At 39.1% G+C, this 21,166-nt stretch overlaps 1 protein-coding gene across 5 annotated transcripts in view; it reads right to left on the bottom strand.

The window, feature by feature from the left end:
• Nucleotides 1-5,966: 5,966 nt before the first annotated feature.
• The window catches only part of LOC147642164 (uncharacterized), a 40,729-nt gene continuing 25,529 nt past the window's right edge, over nt 5,967-21,166 (bottom strand). The window contains exons 2-8 of one of the 5 annotated variants that reach the window (XR_015266724.1): nt 13,405-13,643; nt 13,151-13,288; nt 11,380-13,032; nt 11,085-11,174; nt 10,880-11,006; nt 10,059-10,260; nt 9,820-9,965 (exon numbers count right to left, since the gene is read on the bottom strand). Coding sequence is in view for 4 of the 5 variants with exons in the window: in XM_086803333.1 (XP_086659459.1) it covers nt 10,257-10,342; nt 10,880-11,006; nt 11,085-11,174; nt 11,380-13,032; nt 13,151-13,288; nt 13,405-13,643 (2,333 nt within the window). In the remaining variant the exon portion in view is untranslated. Of the gene's footprint in view, nt 6,017-9,819; nt 10,343-10,728; nt 11,007-11,084; nt 11,175-11,379; nt 13,033-13,150; nt 13,289-13,404; nt 13,644-21,166 lie in introns of those variants that run through there. The other 4 variants (XM_086803343.1, XM_086803339.1, XM_086803333.1 and 1 more) reach the window with 4 other exon arrangements.

The following is a 21,166-nucleotide window of genomic DNA, read 5'->3' on the forward strand; positions in this document are numbered from 1 at the left end:
TCTGGAGTTTGTTCATGGCAAGAACAAACTCAACTCCCAAGAAGGGTGGAGAAGGTCTTCCTATTAAAAAACATGCTACACCTAGAGCTTCACATCCAAGGAAGGGAAAGTCAATGCACATATTGAACCAAGTAAAGAAAAGAAGATTAACTTAAAACGTAAGTGTTCTAAGTTTAATAAGACGAGCGCATAAGGCCATAGGGTTTGCAATCCCTAAGGCACCATTTCAAAGACTTCTACGAGAGATTTTTGATCTATTGTCACTTGGATTAAGGTGGCAGAGAAGTGCAGTCTACACCCTCTAGGAAGCAGTAGAGGATTTCCTCATCATAGAATTCTTTCAAGACACTATGTTAGTAGGTGCACATGCACATAGGTTAACAATGATACACAAGGACATATAGACATTGAAGAGGGCTCGTTGGAGTATGACAAGATTCTTCATCCTCTGGAATGGGTGGGCATTAAGATGAGAGATATTCTCCTAATACCACCATCAAGAAAGTCAAAGAAGGAAGGTGGTGGAAGTGACACATGATAAAAACACAAGGGAGAAAGCACTTTATGAAGAACTTATCAAGAAAAAAAGAGATCTTGAAGGTGATAATCTAGCTCGAGACTGCCCTTCAAGATATCAAAAATTACAAAGATTAGTAGATGTTCGGGGGATAGTGTGAGTATTGTTTTAGATGAGATTGATGCTGAAAGGATGATTGCACTTAGCAAAGATTGTTTGAGGATCTTGAGAAAGAGTACAACTAAAATATCTGACACAATAACTCTTGTGGGTTCAGGGTAATTTTCTTAATATCTTTGGGAGCATTCTCAAATTAAATTTTCTATTGCAAGATTTTTAGGTCAAAATTACCTCCAAATATGCAATCATGAGATTCATCTTGGATCCACACTTTTCAATCTTTTTAAGGTAAAAAACTAGCAAAGTGGTTCACACATTGTAATTTCGAATATATCAGCTAAATCTTCTTTCCCTACCATGCAGAGTAAGTGAGATTCTAGAGTTTGTCTTCAATTAAGAACTATGAAAGAAGACTGATTATCCTATTCTTATGTTGTAGTAGCTCCCATTAGAGTCTTGTGGTAATTGATGTTGCTGTTGACAAACAATGCTGGCTTTACAATTCTATCAGTGGAACTCACAACAAACTTGGATTGTATGTACTATTAGTTCTTCTATGTTCAAATAATTTGTTTTGATTTTAAGTTACTAAAATATCATGTGTTTTAGATGTTCGAATAGGCTTTTCTTTGTGCTGGATCATTTGCCTCCAAATATTGATCTTCTTGGGTCTGTAACTCCACTTATGATTCCTGTAAGTACCTCTTCCTCTTTTCTATGTTTCAAAACATTTTCTCTTGAATGAAAATAGCCTAAGGTTTATATTTTTTGGTATATAAGTTCCACCTCAACATGATAGTTTCTCATGTGAATAGAGGACTCTAATCCATGCAAAGTATATGTTTGATATGTATTTTAAAATAGATAGACTAGAACTAGTAACTCGGGGGATGCACTACTAAGAAACCCTAAGTATCACATGCATTCAAGGGGTATTTAAAAACCCCTTACTTGTGAATTTTTCATGAATAAAATGACCCGTTTTTCAAAAATGATTTTAAAAAACCCTTCTGTAAATGTACTTCGATAAATTTACCTTAAATTTTTGAATTAAAAACCACTTTATTTGAACTCACGTGATATACTTACATATTTTTAGGTGAACCCTCCAAGACTGCTAAATATAGAACCCTCAAAACCAATAATGTGATGCAAAAGCGAAAGATATAACAAAATGTAATCATTATTATTTGAGTCACAATTATGTATATGTGGATAACTTTAGAGCTAGAATGACAAGTACAATACTTGATCATGCCCCTTTATGTACAAGAAACACCCTCAAAAATATGAGATAGAATGCCTCAATCAATAAAAGATATGCGAAACCTCGAAATCTACCACTACAAAGGAGGATATGAAAATTGAAATTCCAAGTACAGATACTTTTGGTGAAATCAAAACCATAGAAGATGAGCCCATGGATAAAACACAAGAGCATACTAAAGTAAAGGTTATATAACAATCTCCATCCGCTGAAGTTAAACCTACATAAGAATCCCCATTTGAAGTAAAAGATATAGGGGAGGCCTCCAAATCTGCCAGTACAAAGGAGGATATCAAAACTGAAGTTCCAACAATAGATACTTCTAATGAAGTCAAAACCATAGAAGATAAGCCCATGGACAAAACATGAGAGCATGCTAAGGTCAAACCTACTTAGTAGTACAATGCAATTGTACTACTTAGTAGTATAATGCTGAAGTCAAAACCTACTTAGCAGTACAATGCAATTGTATATTTTGATGATGACAAAATGTCATCTTTATTACTTTTGTACATTAAAAGATAAAATTTGACACCTTACCTGTATTTAGTTAATCATGAAAGATATTAAGAATGCCATTTGGTATATCTTTGCAGTGTATAGTTCTCTCTCTTCTTTGTAATACCTGTTGTCATGTTATATTATTAATATGAATTAAAATGACCGATTCAACGTAAAGTGAAATAAGAAGCATTACACTGAAATTGCCTTTCTGTTATTAATCATGAATGTAAAGCTCTTTGAAAAATAGGCTTCGGTTTTTTGTAAGAATATCATGGCGCAATTGAGTGAGTGTACAACATTGCCTTAGAGATATAACACCCGATAATATTCCCCCTTCATATACCTCTATGTCAATAAATTGGTTTCCTTCACCAGATGTATCCAAATCTTGATCCATTGGGACAATTTTATCACCAATGAACCAAATGCATTTATAATAGAAGGACATCATAAAATTTTGTCATCAATGAACTGACTACATTTATAATAGAAGGACATCATAAAATTTTGTCACCAATGAACCAACTGCATTTATAATAGGACATCATAAAATTTTGAGACCCAATCATGTATTTTATTAGAATTGTTTTTGGAAGAACTTCACAATGCACCGTATTGAAAAATTTCTTATCCCAAGCATAATCAAGAAAATCAAGACCTTTTTTTGCATCATTAACTCTATACGTGAGCATTGTCTTGCTAACCTTTATTGGGTACTTGCTGAAAAAGTACAAACATTGAGATAGGCATGCATATGTTCACTCAGCAATTCTTGTTACAATACTTGGCCGTAATGAACGTTAAACTTTCGCAAGAGTTTGGCTCTACAGGATTCACTAATAGAAGCATTTGTAACTAGCCAGTCTAGATATTCCATGATGGCAATTGTTGTCTTTCTAGAATACCATGTGTGTTGATTATCCATCAGCTTATAAAAATGATCATAAAAGAAAATGCTGAATTGTGCCAATTGTATTGTAGATCTATCTCTGTACTACTGCAGTTCTCTTATTGTCCCATGCAAAACATCAAATAATCCCAATATGCATTGTATAGGCTTCCATTCTTCATAAGTTGATGGATAAACATGAGTGTCAGTAGAAACAAAAACAAACTTGTAGTTAGATAATTTTCAAGATTAAAATAATAAAGATAACATGTTTCTCTATCATTTTTAGGCACTTACACTTTGGTCTATGTTGTGGAAGATAGTTTGGATAGTTATAGACAATAAGCTCTTTGTGTATATAAACATGTTGGATCAATATTTTCTTAACATTATTCTTCCCATCAACAAACATGAAGTCTTTCACTCTGCCTTTCCATGTTGCTAAGAACACATTATTAGATCTTACTCTTCTTCTCCTGTTTGGTTGCATAAGTATCCAATTTCCTTTTGATATGACAAGTTGCTCCCATTGACTCATTGAAGAAATTGTATTTGCCACTACTATTAAACCAATAGAAGAAGATCTCCGTTGTTTAGAAGTTACCTCTTTACATATTATTTGATACTCCATGTTTTGTTCTAAATCACGTTCTGCATATGCACGATGATATTTTTCTGTCAACATTTTTATGAATAGAGGATCAATAGATGATAGAAAGTGAAAAAAATCGAGCAATGCCTGTCAAAGAGAGTGGAAAAAGAACAACGATAGAAAACAAAAGATCTCAACAATGAGCGGGAAAAGTTGTTCGAAGGGAAGTTTTTTCACTCCTCTTTGATTTCCTCCCAAGTGCATTAATTGCTCTGATAACCTTAAAAACCGATCGAAAATAAAAAAGACACCTACATTGAATGCATGACCTTAACATTCAGAATAAAGAATAGTTTTAGTCTGTCATTTTTGCAAATTAGAATTTGATTTATAAGTTTCCTAATGTTATGTTGGTCTTTCTCTCATTGGAGGAGATGAATTTTTCATTCTAGGAAGTAGGCCCCAAAATGAGCTCCGATTTTTCATAATGAGAGGTACTTCACCAAAGTTCAATCTTCCAAGCGTTGAAGCGGCCAGACGGCAAAGGCAACGTGCGCTTATGGCTCTGCGGGAGTGATTTTGAGTCCTGACTGAAATGAAAGCGTACGATGTCGATGACGGCCGTAGATAAGGAGTCATTGAGCAGTGAGCACTAAGCAGACTCTCTAGAGAGCACGGAAGCTGCCTAAAGTTGAGCAATGAGAATCCTAAAGTTTTGAGCCCTAAAGGCTACCCTTATATAATACGACTTAGCCTTAAAAAACCAATTATAATTAAGTTAATTTATAAGGGCTTAATTGTTAATAATATGATAATAAATCTATGTATTATCTATATTTTTAATTAATATATAAATAAATCATATAAATTAAATTTTGTTTAAAATATGAAAACTTATACACAAGGCTATATTATTGTTAATCTTTATTTTCAATAATTTTTAACCAAATACTCTTTGAAAAAAAACCTTAGCAAATCAATTGGTCTTTTTTTTCCAAAAAGAGCTTTGAAAAATACTCTGTAAGACAATTTTTTTCTGGCGATGATACCTAACTTTAGACTGACATCTCTGCACAGTTATGTGTCTAAACTCATGGCTCACGTGTCTAAGCTCACTTGACATGTCTCATGTGTCCAGACTTATGGCTCGCGTGTCCAAGCTCTCATCTTTTTATGCGAGACTGTTTGCTCACATCCCCAACCCAAGAGCTAGTTTGGCCTAGTTTTTGGGGGTTTTTGAGTTTTTTGGAGTTGACCAGAGATTATTAATGGTACTAATCTTAGTTCATTGTTGTTATACATATTAAGTATCTTTTACTGTTTTTTATTAGAGATGCATGCTTTTAAGCTACCAATTAAAACAATGTATGAAAAAATATAAAATGCATGAAAACACTTAACTACTCGCAATTAAAAAATAATGAAATACATAAACACAATTGACTATCCCAATCTAATTCACTCTAATGGAGAATTCATGTTTTCATAGTGGATTCTACTCCTAATCACAATCGCTAAGCTAATTATTTACAATTAAAGCATCATTAATAACATGAGGATGGGGTTTCCCTAACTAATATACTCCATGAAGCAAGAGAGAGTCCTAATTTAAGTAATATTTTAGCTTGTGATAATATTGATTCATAAATATTAGGTTTAAAATTTATTGATGTAACACATTTTCGTAATGACCAATTAACCATTTATGGGTCAATTCTCTACATAGACAATCCATTCTCTACATAGGAAATTGAATGTTTAATTGGTTTTGCAACTCTCCCTTGTATAGGAAGTTGGTAATTACCTAGAGAATGACCCATATTTCCTAGATATAGAGGAGAATTGAGTAAATGGGAATAGGATTGTCTCTCATGAACCATGGAAACTATCAATGAAGTCACCTACAATGGCCCAAAATGGACAAGTATGTGGCAATAAAAGCTCATAGAGTGAGTGACTTCAATGTCCCAAAATGAACAAGTATGTGGCAATAAAATCTTAGAGAGTGATGGGGCTAAGGAATCATAAAGATCCATCCTACCTCTTGCTCTTCGGCTTCACTGCTCCGCGGATAGGGAGACCTTTGAGCTACTTAGGAGCCTCCAAAGCTAGGCGAACATTGATGCTCTGCACAAAGTCGATCGACATTATTCTCGTGAGCAGAAGAGGTTCCCATGTTGTCGCGTCCATAGTCATCACAATTGCTACAACAACCCATAACCATGACAATTGCTACAAACAATAGCCGATCGAAATAGTACTTAGTGCGAGACAACACTATTTTGGTACGTAGGGAGGCATCATGATTGTTATTTTGGTCGTTAGCTAGCTATGGACGATTGATTGAAGACAAAGCATAAAGACTAGAGTGGCTTAGGCATTGAACCTCATCTGTGCAGGCATATTACATACCTTATGTAGGTGGCTTATCTCATCTAAGCCCAAGTTACCTTGACTAGCTACAAGACCACAGTGATGGTTAGTACAATAATTAGCATAATCTATTCATAACATCGAACCTTCACAAGGCTAGAGAGGTCTTTATAATGTTTCAAGGTTCCAGAAACCTTAGCTTATAAGGTTTTGAAGAGTTACTTTTACATAAGTCCTTCACTAGACGATGGTCACATGTAGAAGAGGTTTTGAAGAGTTAATGTACATAAGTCCTTCAATAGAGGATGGTCACATGTAGTAAGTCCTTCGCTAGAGGATGGTCACATGTAGAAGAGGTTTCGAAAACATTAGCTTATAAGGTTCTAAAGAGTTACTTTTACATAAGTCCTTCACTACAAGATAGTCACATGTAGAAGAGGTTTCAAAAACCTTAGCGTATAAGATTCTAAATTACATATGTCTTTGACTAGAGGCTTCTTGAAGAAAAATAGATCTTTACGAATTTGCTCAAGCACTTATGTTGTCAAGTTTTGAAGAAAGATTACGACAAAAACCACAACCAAGGAGAACAAGGTCGACATAAAAAAACTTCAAGAAATTTATCCTTATGACAATGTAACCATAGAACTTACAACAATGTAAGTTCAATGCATCATCTTATGTAGCACTGAAAAAATAACTCACTATATGCACTTTCAAGTTTGGAAGTGTTTTCTTTAAATGGAGGAAGGGTATGTTTCCCTATGATTATAAATTTTGGAGAGAATTGTGCCACCCCTCTGTTATACCTTGTGTATGGCTTTTTTTTCCTCTAACTCACACACACATGCATTGAAGAAACATTATATTATTAAAAATAATAAGCTTAATCAAGGACTAACAATATTGCCAAAGGCATCTTTCTATATTTAACAATTCGACCATCTGCCTTGTTCTTGACAATTAGTTTAAAATTCTAATAGGTAAACACTTATAATGGCATTCTTGTTCTCATGTTGGCGAGTAATTGGAATTACTTTATCTTGCTATAGTCTTTGGTCGTTTCAAAAGTTGTCTTATTTCTACATAGCAACATTGAGAATGATTTATTAACATGTCATGTGAATATAGATTGATTAGCAAAGACTTGTGCAATTTTCTAATATAATACATGTGTTGCATTGACTAGGCTAGCTAAGGCATTGCTGAATATGCATGCTTTCAAATATGTGCATCTCCTTAATTTTATTGTACATTTTAAATATACACAAAGAGTCCAAGCATTCTAATACTAAGTGTCATGTTTCTTCATTGTGACGCAAAAGTGTATCCTCGTTACCCTGTGCATTCTAGCTTATAACTCTAGCCAAAAAATTACATATATACATATGTAGATATACATACGTACATACACATATCTACATATATGTATATATACATATATACATATATACATAGATATATAGATATGTATATATGTATATATATACATATATACATATATACATATATACATAGATATGTATATATGTATATATACATATATGTATATACATATATGTATATATACATATATACATATATACATAGATATATATATAGATATGTATATATGTATATATACATATATATCTATGTATATATGTATATATATATAGATATGTATATATGTATATATACATATATGTATATACATATCTACATATGTATATATGTATATATATATCTACATATATACATATATATATGTGCGTGTGTGTGTGTGTGTGTGTGTGTATGTATACATATATACATATGTAGATATGTATATATATATATATACATACATACCTAGATGAATCCATGAACATGCCCAAATTCACCTTTTAGGAACGTGCATGTTATATACTCATGGTAGTTAACCCACAAGACTATATAACTATCAACTCCATTATGCATAGTATGGACTAGATACCACGACATCCCCACTAACGTCATCAGTGCCCAATAGTGGGTGTAAAACTCTGTATGAAGATATGCTCTCACACACACACTCCACACACACACACACACACACATAAGAGCATATATTCACACAAAGCCCTTCGTACTGAGTTTTTGTCAAACCTCCAGAGATGCAGGGCAAACTCAGCCATAATGAAGCCTAACACTAAGGGAAATAGCAAATAGAAAGAATTAGTACAGCAAATAAGTAGTTGATAGGGCAAATGCACCGCTAAAGATAGAAAGAATATATATATATATATATATATATATATACGTATGTATATATGTATATATATATATACATATCTACGTATGTATATACATACGTAGATATGTATATATATATATACATATATGTATATACATATATACATATATGTATATGTATTACATGTATATACATATACATATATATGTATATGTATATATATATATATGTATATACATATACATATATGTGTGTATATACATATATACACACACACACACATATATATATATACATATATACATACATGTATATACACACACATATATATACATACATACATGCATATGTATGTATGTATGTATATATGTGTAGTGGATTTGTGAAGCTAAAATTTAGCACACTACATTGCTATTGCTACTTGCTTGCCATAAAATGTACACCACAGTAGCTTGCTAATACCTATAAAGCACTCGGTTGGGTGGTTTCTGGGCGGAACCTGTTTCGTGTTTCGCTCTTTTGAGTGAGGCATCATCTTAGCATGCACTTGACTGTCTATTGGTGTAGGTTTCAGACTTCAGTTGTTATTGTTCTCATGGATGTATCCTACATCTTGAAGATAAGCTGGAGGTTGCTTAGAGAGCTGCATGAGGTATAATGACAAATTGTGACAACCCATACGGAATCAATGCTTTGATACATCAACCCTCCATACACCACAACACATTCATTTCTAAGGCTATGCATAAGCTGAAGTGAAGCATATACTATGAAACAGGGAGGCAGTGATTGATTGGTTGCAGCTTTGAGCTCTTTGTACATAACCACAACCCTCACACAGCAGCCTGCACTCCCTACTCATCCAGAGCTTAGATCAACAATCAGTGCCAAAGCTTCTGTTCATATCTACAAGATAGGGGGGAGGGAAGGAGGTTAGTTGCATCAGTTGGTTGCAGCTTCGAGCTCTTTGTACATGACCACAGCCCTCAACCAAGCCTGCACCAATCAACATACTCATCCATAGCTCAGATCAACACTCAATGGCAAAGCTTAGGTTCATCTCCGCAAAGACTTCAAAGATTCCTCCAATTTTGTTTCCTGGCTGCACTCGGCCTGTCAACAGTTTTTACACAAAGCCCAAGCTTGAAGCTGGACCCTCTTGAGAGATCTTGACTAACCACCCAATTGTGAGCTCATGAGAGCAAGTAGGGTAAGAATTCAATGTGAAATCCATGATGTTATGAAGATATGTCACACTCCTAAGGCTACCAGGGACCAAATTTGACTGGTCCCTTCCCCCAGCCATTCTCCCAGAGGCTATCTCATGTTTCAACAAAACCAGACAATATGAAGACAACAAGGGGACAACAAGGGGTAATCGATGTCGAAGCTCACACTCAGCTGTGATTAAGACCTTCCATGGCTGCCCAACCCCTCGAGGTTTTGCAGAGCACTCGATATAGTTAGTGGCAAACGTGCATGCTAGCATCCATACCCTCTTGCACAACTCTGCTACAATACCCCCCAATATCGAATATCAAATAGAAAATCACAATTAGTAAATCAATAGCTCATTGCCCAAGCCAGCTGCACATATCTCACCACGTCCCAGGCTGAATCCCAGTTCGAGGATGGCTTGTAGAAATCCAGCTTGTACCAGAACCCCACAGATTCCAGCTAAAATTCATTCTCGACAGTCTCTGCCTCTGCCTCACTTGAGCATTATGGCTAGAGATGTGTATGGTTCAGGCCCCTCATTGCAGGAACAAAGTTTCATCTTGACAACTATTGGTACCATTTCTACCTGATCAAAGTTGGCCACGATCTCAGATGGTTGATGCCATGGAGAGCATATCTTGATTGGAAAAACTTCTTAGTGGGAGAGGCTGCAAAATGGAAGACAATTTCCAAACACAACACATTCTGCACATTCTCGTGTGTTTCAACCACAACACATGCTGCACACTCAATATCTGATCATATAGTTGAACAAATCCAAACAATCTCCTTGATAGGCCCTGCTTGGCCAAAAATATTATAAATTTTCCTAGATTTTTTATGTCTCAAATAGCAGTGTATGGCCTTAAAATGTTATAGTCCCTAAATAGAACTTTAATCCTGCTTTTCCTTGGCAACATTGTATTATTAAAAACCACATCAATTTTCCATGCCCTTGCCTCTTTCCCTTACATCAAGATAGGACTGGTCACTGTCGAAATGACATAACCTTGCACTGACTGCAGGCACCTCCGTAAAATCTAACCTAACTCAATTGTAACCAAAATCAAATATTTATATTAAAGAAAAGGGCTTGTTTTCATACAAGCATCCAGAAAGTTACATTTTACAGCATGACAAGAAACAAAACTGAACTTGTAATTTTAACAGTTTCTGTTGTATGATGCTGTAAGTTCATGCCTTACCTTCTTGCTTTGATGTAGGAGACACTAAAACTGCGTCTTCAGCAGACCCGTTTTCTCTCATTACCTCACAAAGAGATCCTACTGCTGCCTCAGCCTCTTCCTGTCTTCTTCCAGCCTCCTCCAAGCTCTGTGAGCAGCATCATCAAAAATAGGCTAATCCTTAACTCATTATTTCAAAACCAATGCAAAACTAACATAAGCTTACCTTCTGCATGTTTGAAAGCTCATCTTGCAGGCTATTTATCTCTAATGATATTTGAGCAGCATTTGATGTCTGTTTCTGTGATTGTTTGATCTACAATACACACAAAAGAAGCCCATGTCGAAACAAGATATTTCAGCAGGTAGAAAGACATGACACACTGCTACCATTGCAGCATTCGAAGGCCAAAGGCTTGTTCGCATCCAAAAGAACAATTCCTGATACCATGGGCTTGGCACACAATTATTCAAAACATCTTGAGCTAAGTGCACGGTAAGGAAGCCTTGATTATGATTACCTCTGCCATGCTCTGTACTCGCGACTTGGCTTCTTTCAGTGCCATGTCCATGACTGTTGCTTGTTTCTTCAGACAAAGCATTTCGCCTTTGGTAGAAGCCAGTTCTTCCTCCAGTTTCTTGGCTCGATGGGCTGAAGTCTCCTTCTCCTTAGAAAGCTCCCCTAAGGCCACATCCACTTGCTTCACCTTATCCTTCAAACTGACTGATACATTTCTCTCTTCATGCAACAAACTGCTCAGAGCGGCCTTCTCAGCTTCCAGACCCGCAGCTTTGGTATTTGAAGTTTCCAGCTTCTTTCCAAGCTTCTCAACATTTTTTATCAGATTCTCTGACTCCAACTTGGCTTTCTCAACATCCTGCCGCAAGATTTTGATGTTCTCTTTTGCTTCCTCAATAGCCTTTCCAGCTGACTCCAGCTGTTTCTTGTTCAAGGAGGACACTTCCTTCTCCTTTTCCAGGGCCACACCCACAGCTTTGACAGCACCTTCAGACTCAGCAAACTCTCTCTTCAGCTTTTCATAGGAAGCCTCAAACTTCTTCAGCTGATCATTGAATGAAGTGGCTTCTCTCCTCCAGAAATCTAAGTCATTTTTCACATTCTTCAGCTCTTCACTCAACTTACTGGAGACACACTGCTCTAGATCCAAAGCTTGCTTCAGAGAGGTCAGGTTTGACTCTGCTTCCTTCCGGACATCTGAAATTCTCTCGTCCAGTTTCTCGTTGAGGTCCCTGGTATCTTTCAGGTCCTGAGACAAAGACTCGATCTGGGCTTTCGCTACATTGAGGTCCTGGGAGCTGGAGTCCAGATCCCCTTTGAGCTGCTCTATGAACATGTTGCCTTCATTCACTTTCTGCTTCAAAGCATTGATTTCGCAATGCAGATCACTGATAGTCTTTCTAAAGCTCGATGACTCTCTTGAAGCAACATCCAGCTTTCCTGTTATGTCTTCGGCTTCTGCCACCTTTGCGTTTAGATTCTGCTGCAGTGCTTGTAATTCCTGTGCAGATGCCTTTCTGAAATTGTCCACTTCTCCCATCACACTGACCAGTTTCTTCTCCATTTCTTCGCCATGTGTGTTAGCTGAGGCCAGTTTACCCTGTAGATATTGCATGTCAGCTTCACTTAGGCTAAGTTTTGCATTAACTGAAGACCAACCGTTTTCCAGCTCCTCAATCTTGTGTTGTGCTTGCGATAGGGCTTCCACTTTTTCTTCCAACCGAGACGAAAGATCTTTGGAAGCCTGTTCCTTTTCCTTCAGGACCAACTGCAAAGTGTCTATCTCCACTCCCTTCCTCTCTGACTCAGGTATGAGTTTTCTAATCTGCTCTTCTAATTGTATTCCCTTACTTTGCTCATCAGAAAGCTTGTGTTCAAGTGTTGCCTTATGTTTCTGGACCTCCTCAAGGGCAGCTTGTAAACCTTTAATTTGTTTACCAAGATTCTCGAACAGATACTTTTTGTCGGCCAGCTCCTTGTGTAGTTTGTCCACAAGTTTTTTAGCAGTTGAAAGCTCATTAGATGAGACTTCAATTTCTTCTTTCACCTTTCTGAGCTTCTGTGAAGCCTGTTCCTTTGCATCCAATAATTTATCCTCCATCTGCTCCTTCAAGGAGCTCATGGCATCTTCTGTTGCCTTTAACTTGGATGTCATCTGAAGTTATAAAAAGAAAAGTAAGATCAAGGTCTTCGTATAGTTCACAGAAAGCTCTCACTACTAATATTGCACCAATTAGACAAAGATATATCATGTAAATAGAGCAATCACTCACTTGTTGCAGAGCTGAAAGAGAAGACGTTTTTGCCTGGCGTTCTAACCAATACAAACCCCCCAATACTCCTAATCCAAGCAAGCTGAGGGTTCCAAGATAAGCTAAAAAATCACCAGCTTTCTCCTGCTGAGGTAGTGTCTGCTAACATCATATTGCAAGTGAAGAACCATAGCCTCTAGTAAGGCAAACTATCATTTCGATTCCAAACAGTTTGCAACTTTGCACATATGAAGGGGTGAGTCTAGAGATCTTGCCTCTCCTTGCACTTGCATGTCCCCTTGGTTGTTGACAGCTTCACTAGCAGGGGTAACAAGATTACCTAGAGGTAAAGATGGTTGCTTCAACTGAGCATCTGGCTCCGGTTTATCAGGAATAATTTCAGGTCCCTTGGTCATAACATCTGGCTCGACTGTTTGATTTGAAGCCTGTACCGGTGAAGCCTTCAGCCTTGCCTTCAGCTTCTGAATCATCTCCCGCCTCAATTGGTCATATTCTGCCATTATAAAAAGAAAGTAGTATTGTGTCATATACTACCGAGGTTATACCATATGTTCATAGGCTGTAGGTAAAGAGTAGAGAGAAATGTCCACATATCCTTGCCCCAAGTGGCTATCACACCATGCTGCCCAGCAGGGGGCATGACTGATATAAAATCACCAGAAAATAGAGCAAGAATAAAGTTGCAAGAATTTGATTCAACTATAATAAGAAATATAACTGCACACCAGAATTGAAGCATTACAAGTTCAAAACACCTTTTTGCATCCTCTGGGATCTTCTGAGCCTTCTAGACATTGTATACATCTGTCATGGTTGCATCGTGGGCATGCTAAACATCTAACACACAGAAACTTCACTTGGACTTCACACCATTTGGATACTCAGAAAAATGGAGAATTTGAAACAAACGGACAGGGCAGATTAAGAGGCAGTGCAGATTTAGCACGCGCTCGCGCGCACACAGAGTACACAGGGGAATAGTAGGAAGCAGGAGGGAACTAAGTCAATCATAGGTGTCAACGTCAAAAAACGTGAATACATTAATGGGCAAGTGGGGGAGTTTACAGCCTACCTTAACTTAGCCTGTCTTTCCACCTTTACCACAACCATCCCTTCCCACTGAATTTTGCCCTCAAAATTTCACCCAGTTGCTGTCCCATATGGTGCAAAGGGGTGGTGAGTGATGCACCATGAACGTGTCAACTGCTTATGTCAAAATACGGGGGTGCTCCTGCACAATGCTCTCTCGCTGCCATCATTGTTCATCTTCCCCTAATTCCATTCACTTGATGAGGTAATCCATGTAAGCCCTATTGCGAAGAACCCTGTCTTTGAAACCTACAATGCACTAAAGGATATAGAGGATGTGGCCTTCCTCATCCATAGTTGGCAGCTCCAAAAGAACTTAAACATTCTAACCAACACGTGGTTTCAGCAATGACACGTGGAACACATCATAAATTTTGGAGGCTAGAAACTCCAAATGATATGTTATTGAAACCCAGGTGGATGGTACAATCAAAATTTCTAGGAATATTAAATCTCACATTAAAGACACTAAGTACAGATAGCTTTACCACTTACAACCACACTCACCCACACTCGATTTAATGAGTATAAAAGATTTGGAGAACTTGACAGACAATGGGTCCGGAACGTGCACACACACACACCCCCCCCCCCCCCCCCCCCCCCCCCCCCCCCCCCCCCCCATAAATAAAACTTTATTACAAGGAGTATTTATAGATACATGTAGAGGGTACTCTTGCACTAGAATATCAAAGATAAAAACAAAAAAAAAAACAAGTCCTCCGTCCAAGACCAAGGCAAGAGGTGTTTCCGGCTTCACACCAGTCTAGTGTGGATCTCGCAGGACAGGCCCAGTCTCACATAGCCGGCTATGTGGATCTCACAAACCCTCCCAATCTCACATTAGACTGAATGCATCCAGAGAGCCTTGCTCATCTAGTCTTCTATAACATATGTGTGCAACATATTTTCTAGCACATACCTTGTCTTGGATACTCCTTCAAGGCACTTGTATCAAGAAAAGAATTCGTGGAAGAGCTTCAGCAGGTCCCTCATATATTACTTATGGGTTAACCAACCACTTGTGTGTGTATGACAAGATGTTAATGACAAATAGCTGCCCTTCCCTGTATGCAGATCCTGTGTGTATGAGAAAGGAGTTGAAAAAGATGGCCTGCTGCTGTATTACCCTTGATGCAGCCTGGTACTAATGGACAAAAGAAGATTCTGAATGAAGCCAAGATGCAGCAAACTGCCTTGAGGGAAAAACAAAGTTTATGTCCAGCTATTCCCCTTTCCCTATGGTGCAGCCGATTCAGTCCACCAGTGGGAGAGAGACAGGAAATTCCTTCGATTCAGTCCACTGGGTGAGAAAGAGAAAGAGGGAGAGGGGATCTCCTCGCTTCAGTTCTTCAGAGAGATATAGAGAGCATTGTTTCGCTTCAGTTCACCAGTGTGAAAGAAAAAAAGAACGTCGAATGCTTCTGGCTGCCTGTGAGAGAAAAAGAACTTCGAAGGATTCAAGCCACCTGTGAGAAAAGCATCGCTTGTTTTGGCCACCTGTGTGAGAGAAAAAGAAATTCGATCATTTCAATCGGCTGGCCTGTGAGAGAGAGGGAGTACTTCCAATGCTTCTAGCCCATCAGTGCATGAGAGAGCAAGACATTGGCCTTCGAAGATGACCGAGTCCATCGCCAGCCAGCAAGCCTCCTCCCCCCATGTTGGCCACCTTGCTATATGCAAGCGAAGGCTCCAAAAATTTCCTACATGGCCATCATTGCTTTGTTTACCATCTTGAATTTTATCACAAGCCCTCGTATATGATATTGTGTCCATCAAGTTCTCTTACAAATGGATTAAATGTTTGTGTGCCCATTGGGGTGCTCACACGCATTTTTAATGTGAGCGCTACGAGACCGGACAAAAGCAAGCATGCAGGACACAAAAACAGGTCATGCTTCTAATAAATCTTTTATCTCCACACATACACAAAATGAAATGCATATGCAAATATACATTGGAAATCCCCCTTTCTCAAGCCATGTATCTCACCCAGGGATCTAGTCATACTAGATGACCCCAAGCACCAGTGTTCCCAGTCATATTGGTCACGCCTCCATGCCTACTAGTCACACTAGCAGTGCCAGAAGTGCTACTGATCATATCAACAAAGTTCCCATCCCTCTAGAAATACCAGTCCATGTCATAGGACTACTAATCATTGAAGGCACTCAAGGGTTAGGGTTAGGGTTTACACAGGTTCAAGCAAGCAAGCTTGGAAACCAAGATGAGAGAACACGACTTCCAATATGCTTCAATGATAAGAAAAATCAAGTACAATGGCCACATGATAGTGACCCTAAAAGATAAGTGTTCACATGTCCGGCCATAAATGTGCCGGGTGGACCAAAACACTTATAAACTGCATATAAGTGAAACTGAACTAAACTGGGGGGAAAAAACCTCCACTAACTGAAGTAAAAAGTGCCCCAGTAACCTACTGATGATCACTAGCACTCCTCTGGGTGCATACACAACATAAAACCCAACAAACCCCCCTGGAGTGATATGTGATCACTGTACATCATCCACCAAAAGGAAACAAATTCAAAGCATTGCGGAATGCTTCAAATTTCGGACGTGGTAATGCCTTGGTGAAGATGTCTGCCACATTCTGATCTATAGGACAGTAGATCAGACTGATATCTCCTGCCTGGAGTCTCTCCCGAACAAAATGATAGTGAATCTCAATGTGTTTCGTGCGAGCATGAAACACAGGATTCCTGGCCACAGCAATGGCACTCTGACTATCAGTATAGATAGGTGTAGGCTCCTCCACTGAAATATCCATATCAGTCATGAGACGACGCAGCCAAACACACTCAACAGTAGTAGTGTAGGCTGCTCTGTACTCTGCCTCACAAGACGAAGTGGCCACTGTGGTCTGTTTCTTGCTTAGCCAAGAAATGCATGAAGCGCCAAGGAAGAAACAATTTCCACTAGTGGAATGTCTGGTATCAAAGTCACCAGCCCAATCTGAATCACTGTAAGCGTGTAACTGCATGTCACCCCCCTCAGGATAAAGCAACCCAAGAGACAAGGTACCCTGCAAATAACGGAATACACGCTTCACAGCTTGCCAATGTGACAACCGTGGGCTGTGCATGAATCTGCTCAACTGAGAGACTGCATACTGAATATCTGGCCTTGTATTACACAAGTAAATGAGGCACCCAACAGCCTGAGCATATGTAGTGGCATCAAAGGAAACACTGTCATCTTGTAGTGACAGTTTCATCCCAGGCTCCATAGGAGTACTAATAGGCTTGCAATCCTGAAATTTAAACTTCTCTAGAAGTTTAGCAACATAGCGTGATTGCAACAACCCAATGCCTCTGTTATCCTGCACAAACTGTATGCCCAAATAGTAATGTACAAGGCCCAAGTCAGACATGTCAAATGTCTGTTGCAGTATCTCCTTAAAAGCTGCAATTTTGTCATCATTTGATCCCATGAGCAAGAGATCATCCACATAAAGACTGATGACCAACAGATCTGTCTCTTCTTTCTTCACATACAAAGTGGCCTCTGATGGACTGTTCACAAATCCCTGAGTGAGTAGAAAAGCATCTATTTTTGCATACCAAGCTCGTGGAGCTTGTTTCAAACCATACAATGCCTTTTTCAGCCTGCATACTTTCCCCTCATGACCATGTTCTGCAAATCCCATGGGCTGAAATACATAAACTTCCTCCTCGAGGTCCCCATGTAGGAATGCAGTCTTTATGTCCAACTGGTGAAGAACCCAACCACGATGTGCAGCCAATGCAATGACACACCTAAGTGTCGACATACGGGATGTAGGAGCAAATGTCTCCTCATAATCAATGCCCTTCTTCTGTGCATAGCCCTTTGCAACTAGACGGGCTTTGTACCTGTCAATGGATCCATCTGCATGTCTTTTCAACTTATAGACCCATTTAGTACCAATGGCTTTCTTGCCTTTGGGCAGATCAACCAAATCCCATGTTTGATTCTTTTTAATAGAATCAATCTCATCCTGCATGGCTTTGTTCCAATGCACATTATCTCGTGCATCCACAAATGAATCAGGCTCATCATCATCCTGTAAACTGGCTGCCATAACCAGATTCAAATCCATGATGTGTGCATGCTCATTGGTCCTTGTCTCCCTACGAGTACGACCAGCAAGAGGACCCTCTAAATGGCTGTCCTGTAATGTCCTCAAATACCATCTAGGTATATGTCTGACCTGTGGTGCCTGCTGTCCCATATTTGGTTCAGCTTCTGGCTCATTTGGCTGCTGAATTTCTGCACCACCTACATCATTTGCTGGCTGTCCAGTACCCTCATGAGTTGGATCACCAACTGTGGAATGAAACTCCATGGGTAGTAGACCTTCAAACACATCATTTTCAGCCTGATTTGCCTCATAACCAGCCATGGATAATTCTGATTTTTCATCAAAAAACACATCCCGACTGATGAATATCTTCCTGGATAGCGGGTCATATAACCTGTAGCCCTTGCTCTCACGGCTATACCCAACAAAAATGCATTTTGTGGCTTTATCATCAAGCTTCCTCCTCAACTCTTTGGGTATGTGTGCATATGCAAGACACCCAAAGATACGAAAATGCGATACAGAAGGCTTGCGGCCATGCCAAGCCTCAAAAGGAGTAATAGAAACCAATGCCTTTGTGGGACATCGATTCAAAATATGACAAGCACACATTACTGCTTCCACCCAAAAGATATGTGGTAGTCTTTTTGCCTTTAGCATACATCTGGCCATCTCCATGAGTGACCGATTTTTCCTTTCTGCAACCCCATTCTGCTGTGGAGTGTAAGGAGTAGTATACTGATGTTTTATACCTCTACTCCCAAGAAAGGAATTCAGCACATGTGACATATATTCCCCCCCTCGGTCAGAACGGAGAGTCTTCACCTTGCATCCTGACTCTGTCTCAGCAAGTGCTACAAAGGCCAAAAATGCATCATATACCTGTGATTTCTGTGTCAAAGGATAGACCCAGCATATACGAGAGAAGTCATCAATAAATGTTGCAAAATAAAAGCAACCACCTAATGATTTCGTCTGCATGGGACCACAAAGATCACTGTGTATAAGTTGCAACTTTGCAGTTGCTCTTAGAGCCTGATCACGTGGGAAGGAAAACCTGTGCATTTTTCCCAAAATACATCCTTCACAAATGTGATCTGGAGGCTTCTCCATGAGAGGTAGATCTGTAAACATATTATGTCGCTGCATAAGCATAAGACTACCAAAATTTACATGCCCCATGCGAGCATGCCATAACTCCGCATCAACCATAGCTGGAGTAAGAGTGAATGCATGATAAGCAGACTGATCCACTGGCTGAAATGCATCCAACTGATAAAGTCCATGACATAATGTACCAGTAAGCATCAAGGTCAAGGCATTGTTGCTTTGTCTCTGACCATGCATTTATCATCATCAAAGTGGACTTGCATTCCACAATGTGCTAAAGAAGAAATGGACAACAAATTCTTCTTTATCCCTGGTACATATAAAGCATCTGTAAGGCGGAGAATGGAGCCATCAATGGCTGTGAGCTGAATCTCCCCAATGCCACGAACTGGATATGAAGCATTGTTGGCACACTGAACAGTTTTGCCAACAGGGGCAGGGCCAACATGACTAAACAAATCCCTGCGAGATGTGATATGCTTTGAGGCACCACTATCAAAATACCAAGTACATGCATGCTCTGTCAAACTGAGTGCCTGTGAAGACCATGAGGCATCATAGCTGCATGTATAAAAACAGTAATCCCTGTCCTCAACAAAAGAAGCAGTCTCTGGAGGAGCTTTAGAAGCATCATTAACTGACATCCCAGCTTCCTTTGCCTTCTCTTTGGCAATCCTCTTCCTACATTCCGTGATGTAGTGACCTGGCTTCTTACAGTAATGACATTTGCCCTTCTTCTTGGGCTGTCCATCACCTTTCTTGGTATCCTGTGAAGAACCACCATCACCTGAATTTTGATTTGCACTCTTTGGCTGAGTTTTTCCTTTCCCCTTTTGACCTGTAGTAAATGCTTGTTCAGCATTTGTGTTCATATTCATATTCTTCCTCATTTGCTCCTCTTGTAGTAAGAGAGCAACAAGTTCCTGATACTTGAGGGGTTCAACAGCATTCCTCATGCTGAGGTTCAAAGAGGTATGGAAAGCCAAGTAAGATCTTGGCAAAGAGTGCAAGATGGTGGACACAAGCTGTGTCTCAGGAATAATCTCATCCACATTGATGAGTTGCTCTCTCTGAAATCCTGCAGCTTGTTTAAGTGGCTAGACATATCATCTCCTTCATTCATCTTCTGATTTTCCAGCTCTCTTTTCAAAAATGAGATCGTAGCCTCATTACGAGCAGCATACATCTGCTCCAAAGTCACCCATGCATTCTGTGAAGAGCCAGCTGAACGAATATGAGGTATAATGGACCTCTGAACTGACAATGCAATGAGTGACAAAGCTTGTGCATCCCTGGCATCCCATGTCTTTTGAGCATTTGTTCTCTGAACAGGCAATGGCTGTCCTGTACCTGTTGTCCTCGTCCACGAGCACCCCCTTGGGGAGGAGTCTCTGGAGCCAATGGACCTGGACGTGGTTCATCACCACTAACAAAATCCCAAAGACCTTTTGCCACAAGCACATTTTTCAGCATAAAACTCCACAAGGAGTAGTTCGTGCCATCCAATTTGTCTTCCTTAGACAAATATGTGAATACATCACTTTGCTGTTGATTTGTCATTATGCTTTACGCACAATGTTGTACCTGTTTACCAAAAAACCCGATAGCAGAAACCCTGATAACAACTGTACTCCACTGAATACAGTTCACCCAAATCTGCCTGCACTCTCAATCCTCTGAATGTGCAGCTCAATGCACCAATGACTGAGTAGAGCAGCAAATGGCGTACACAA

This window comes from Cibotium barometz, chromosome 1, assembly GCF_041138505.1.
Source record: "Cibotium barometz isolate CiBa-2024 chromosome 1, ASM4113850v1, whole genome shotgun sequence".
NCBI lineage: Eukaryota > Viridiplantae > Streptophyta > Polypodiopsida > Cyatheales > Cibotiaceae > Cibotium > Cibotium barometz.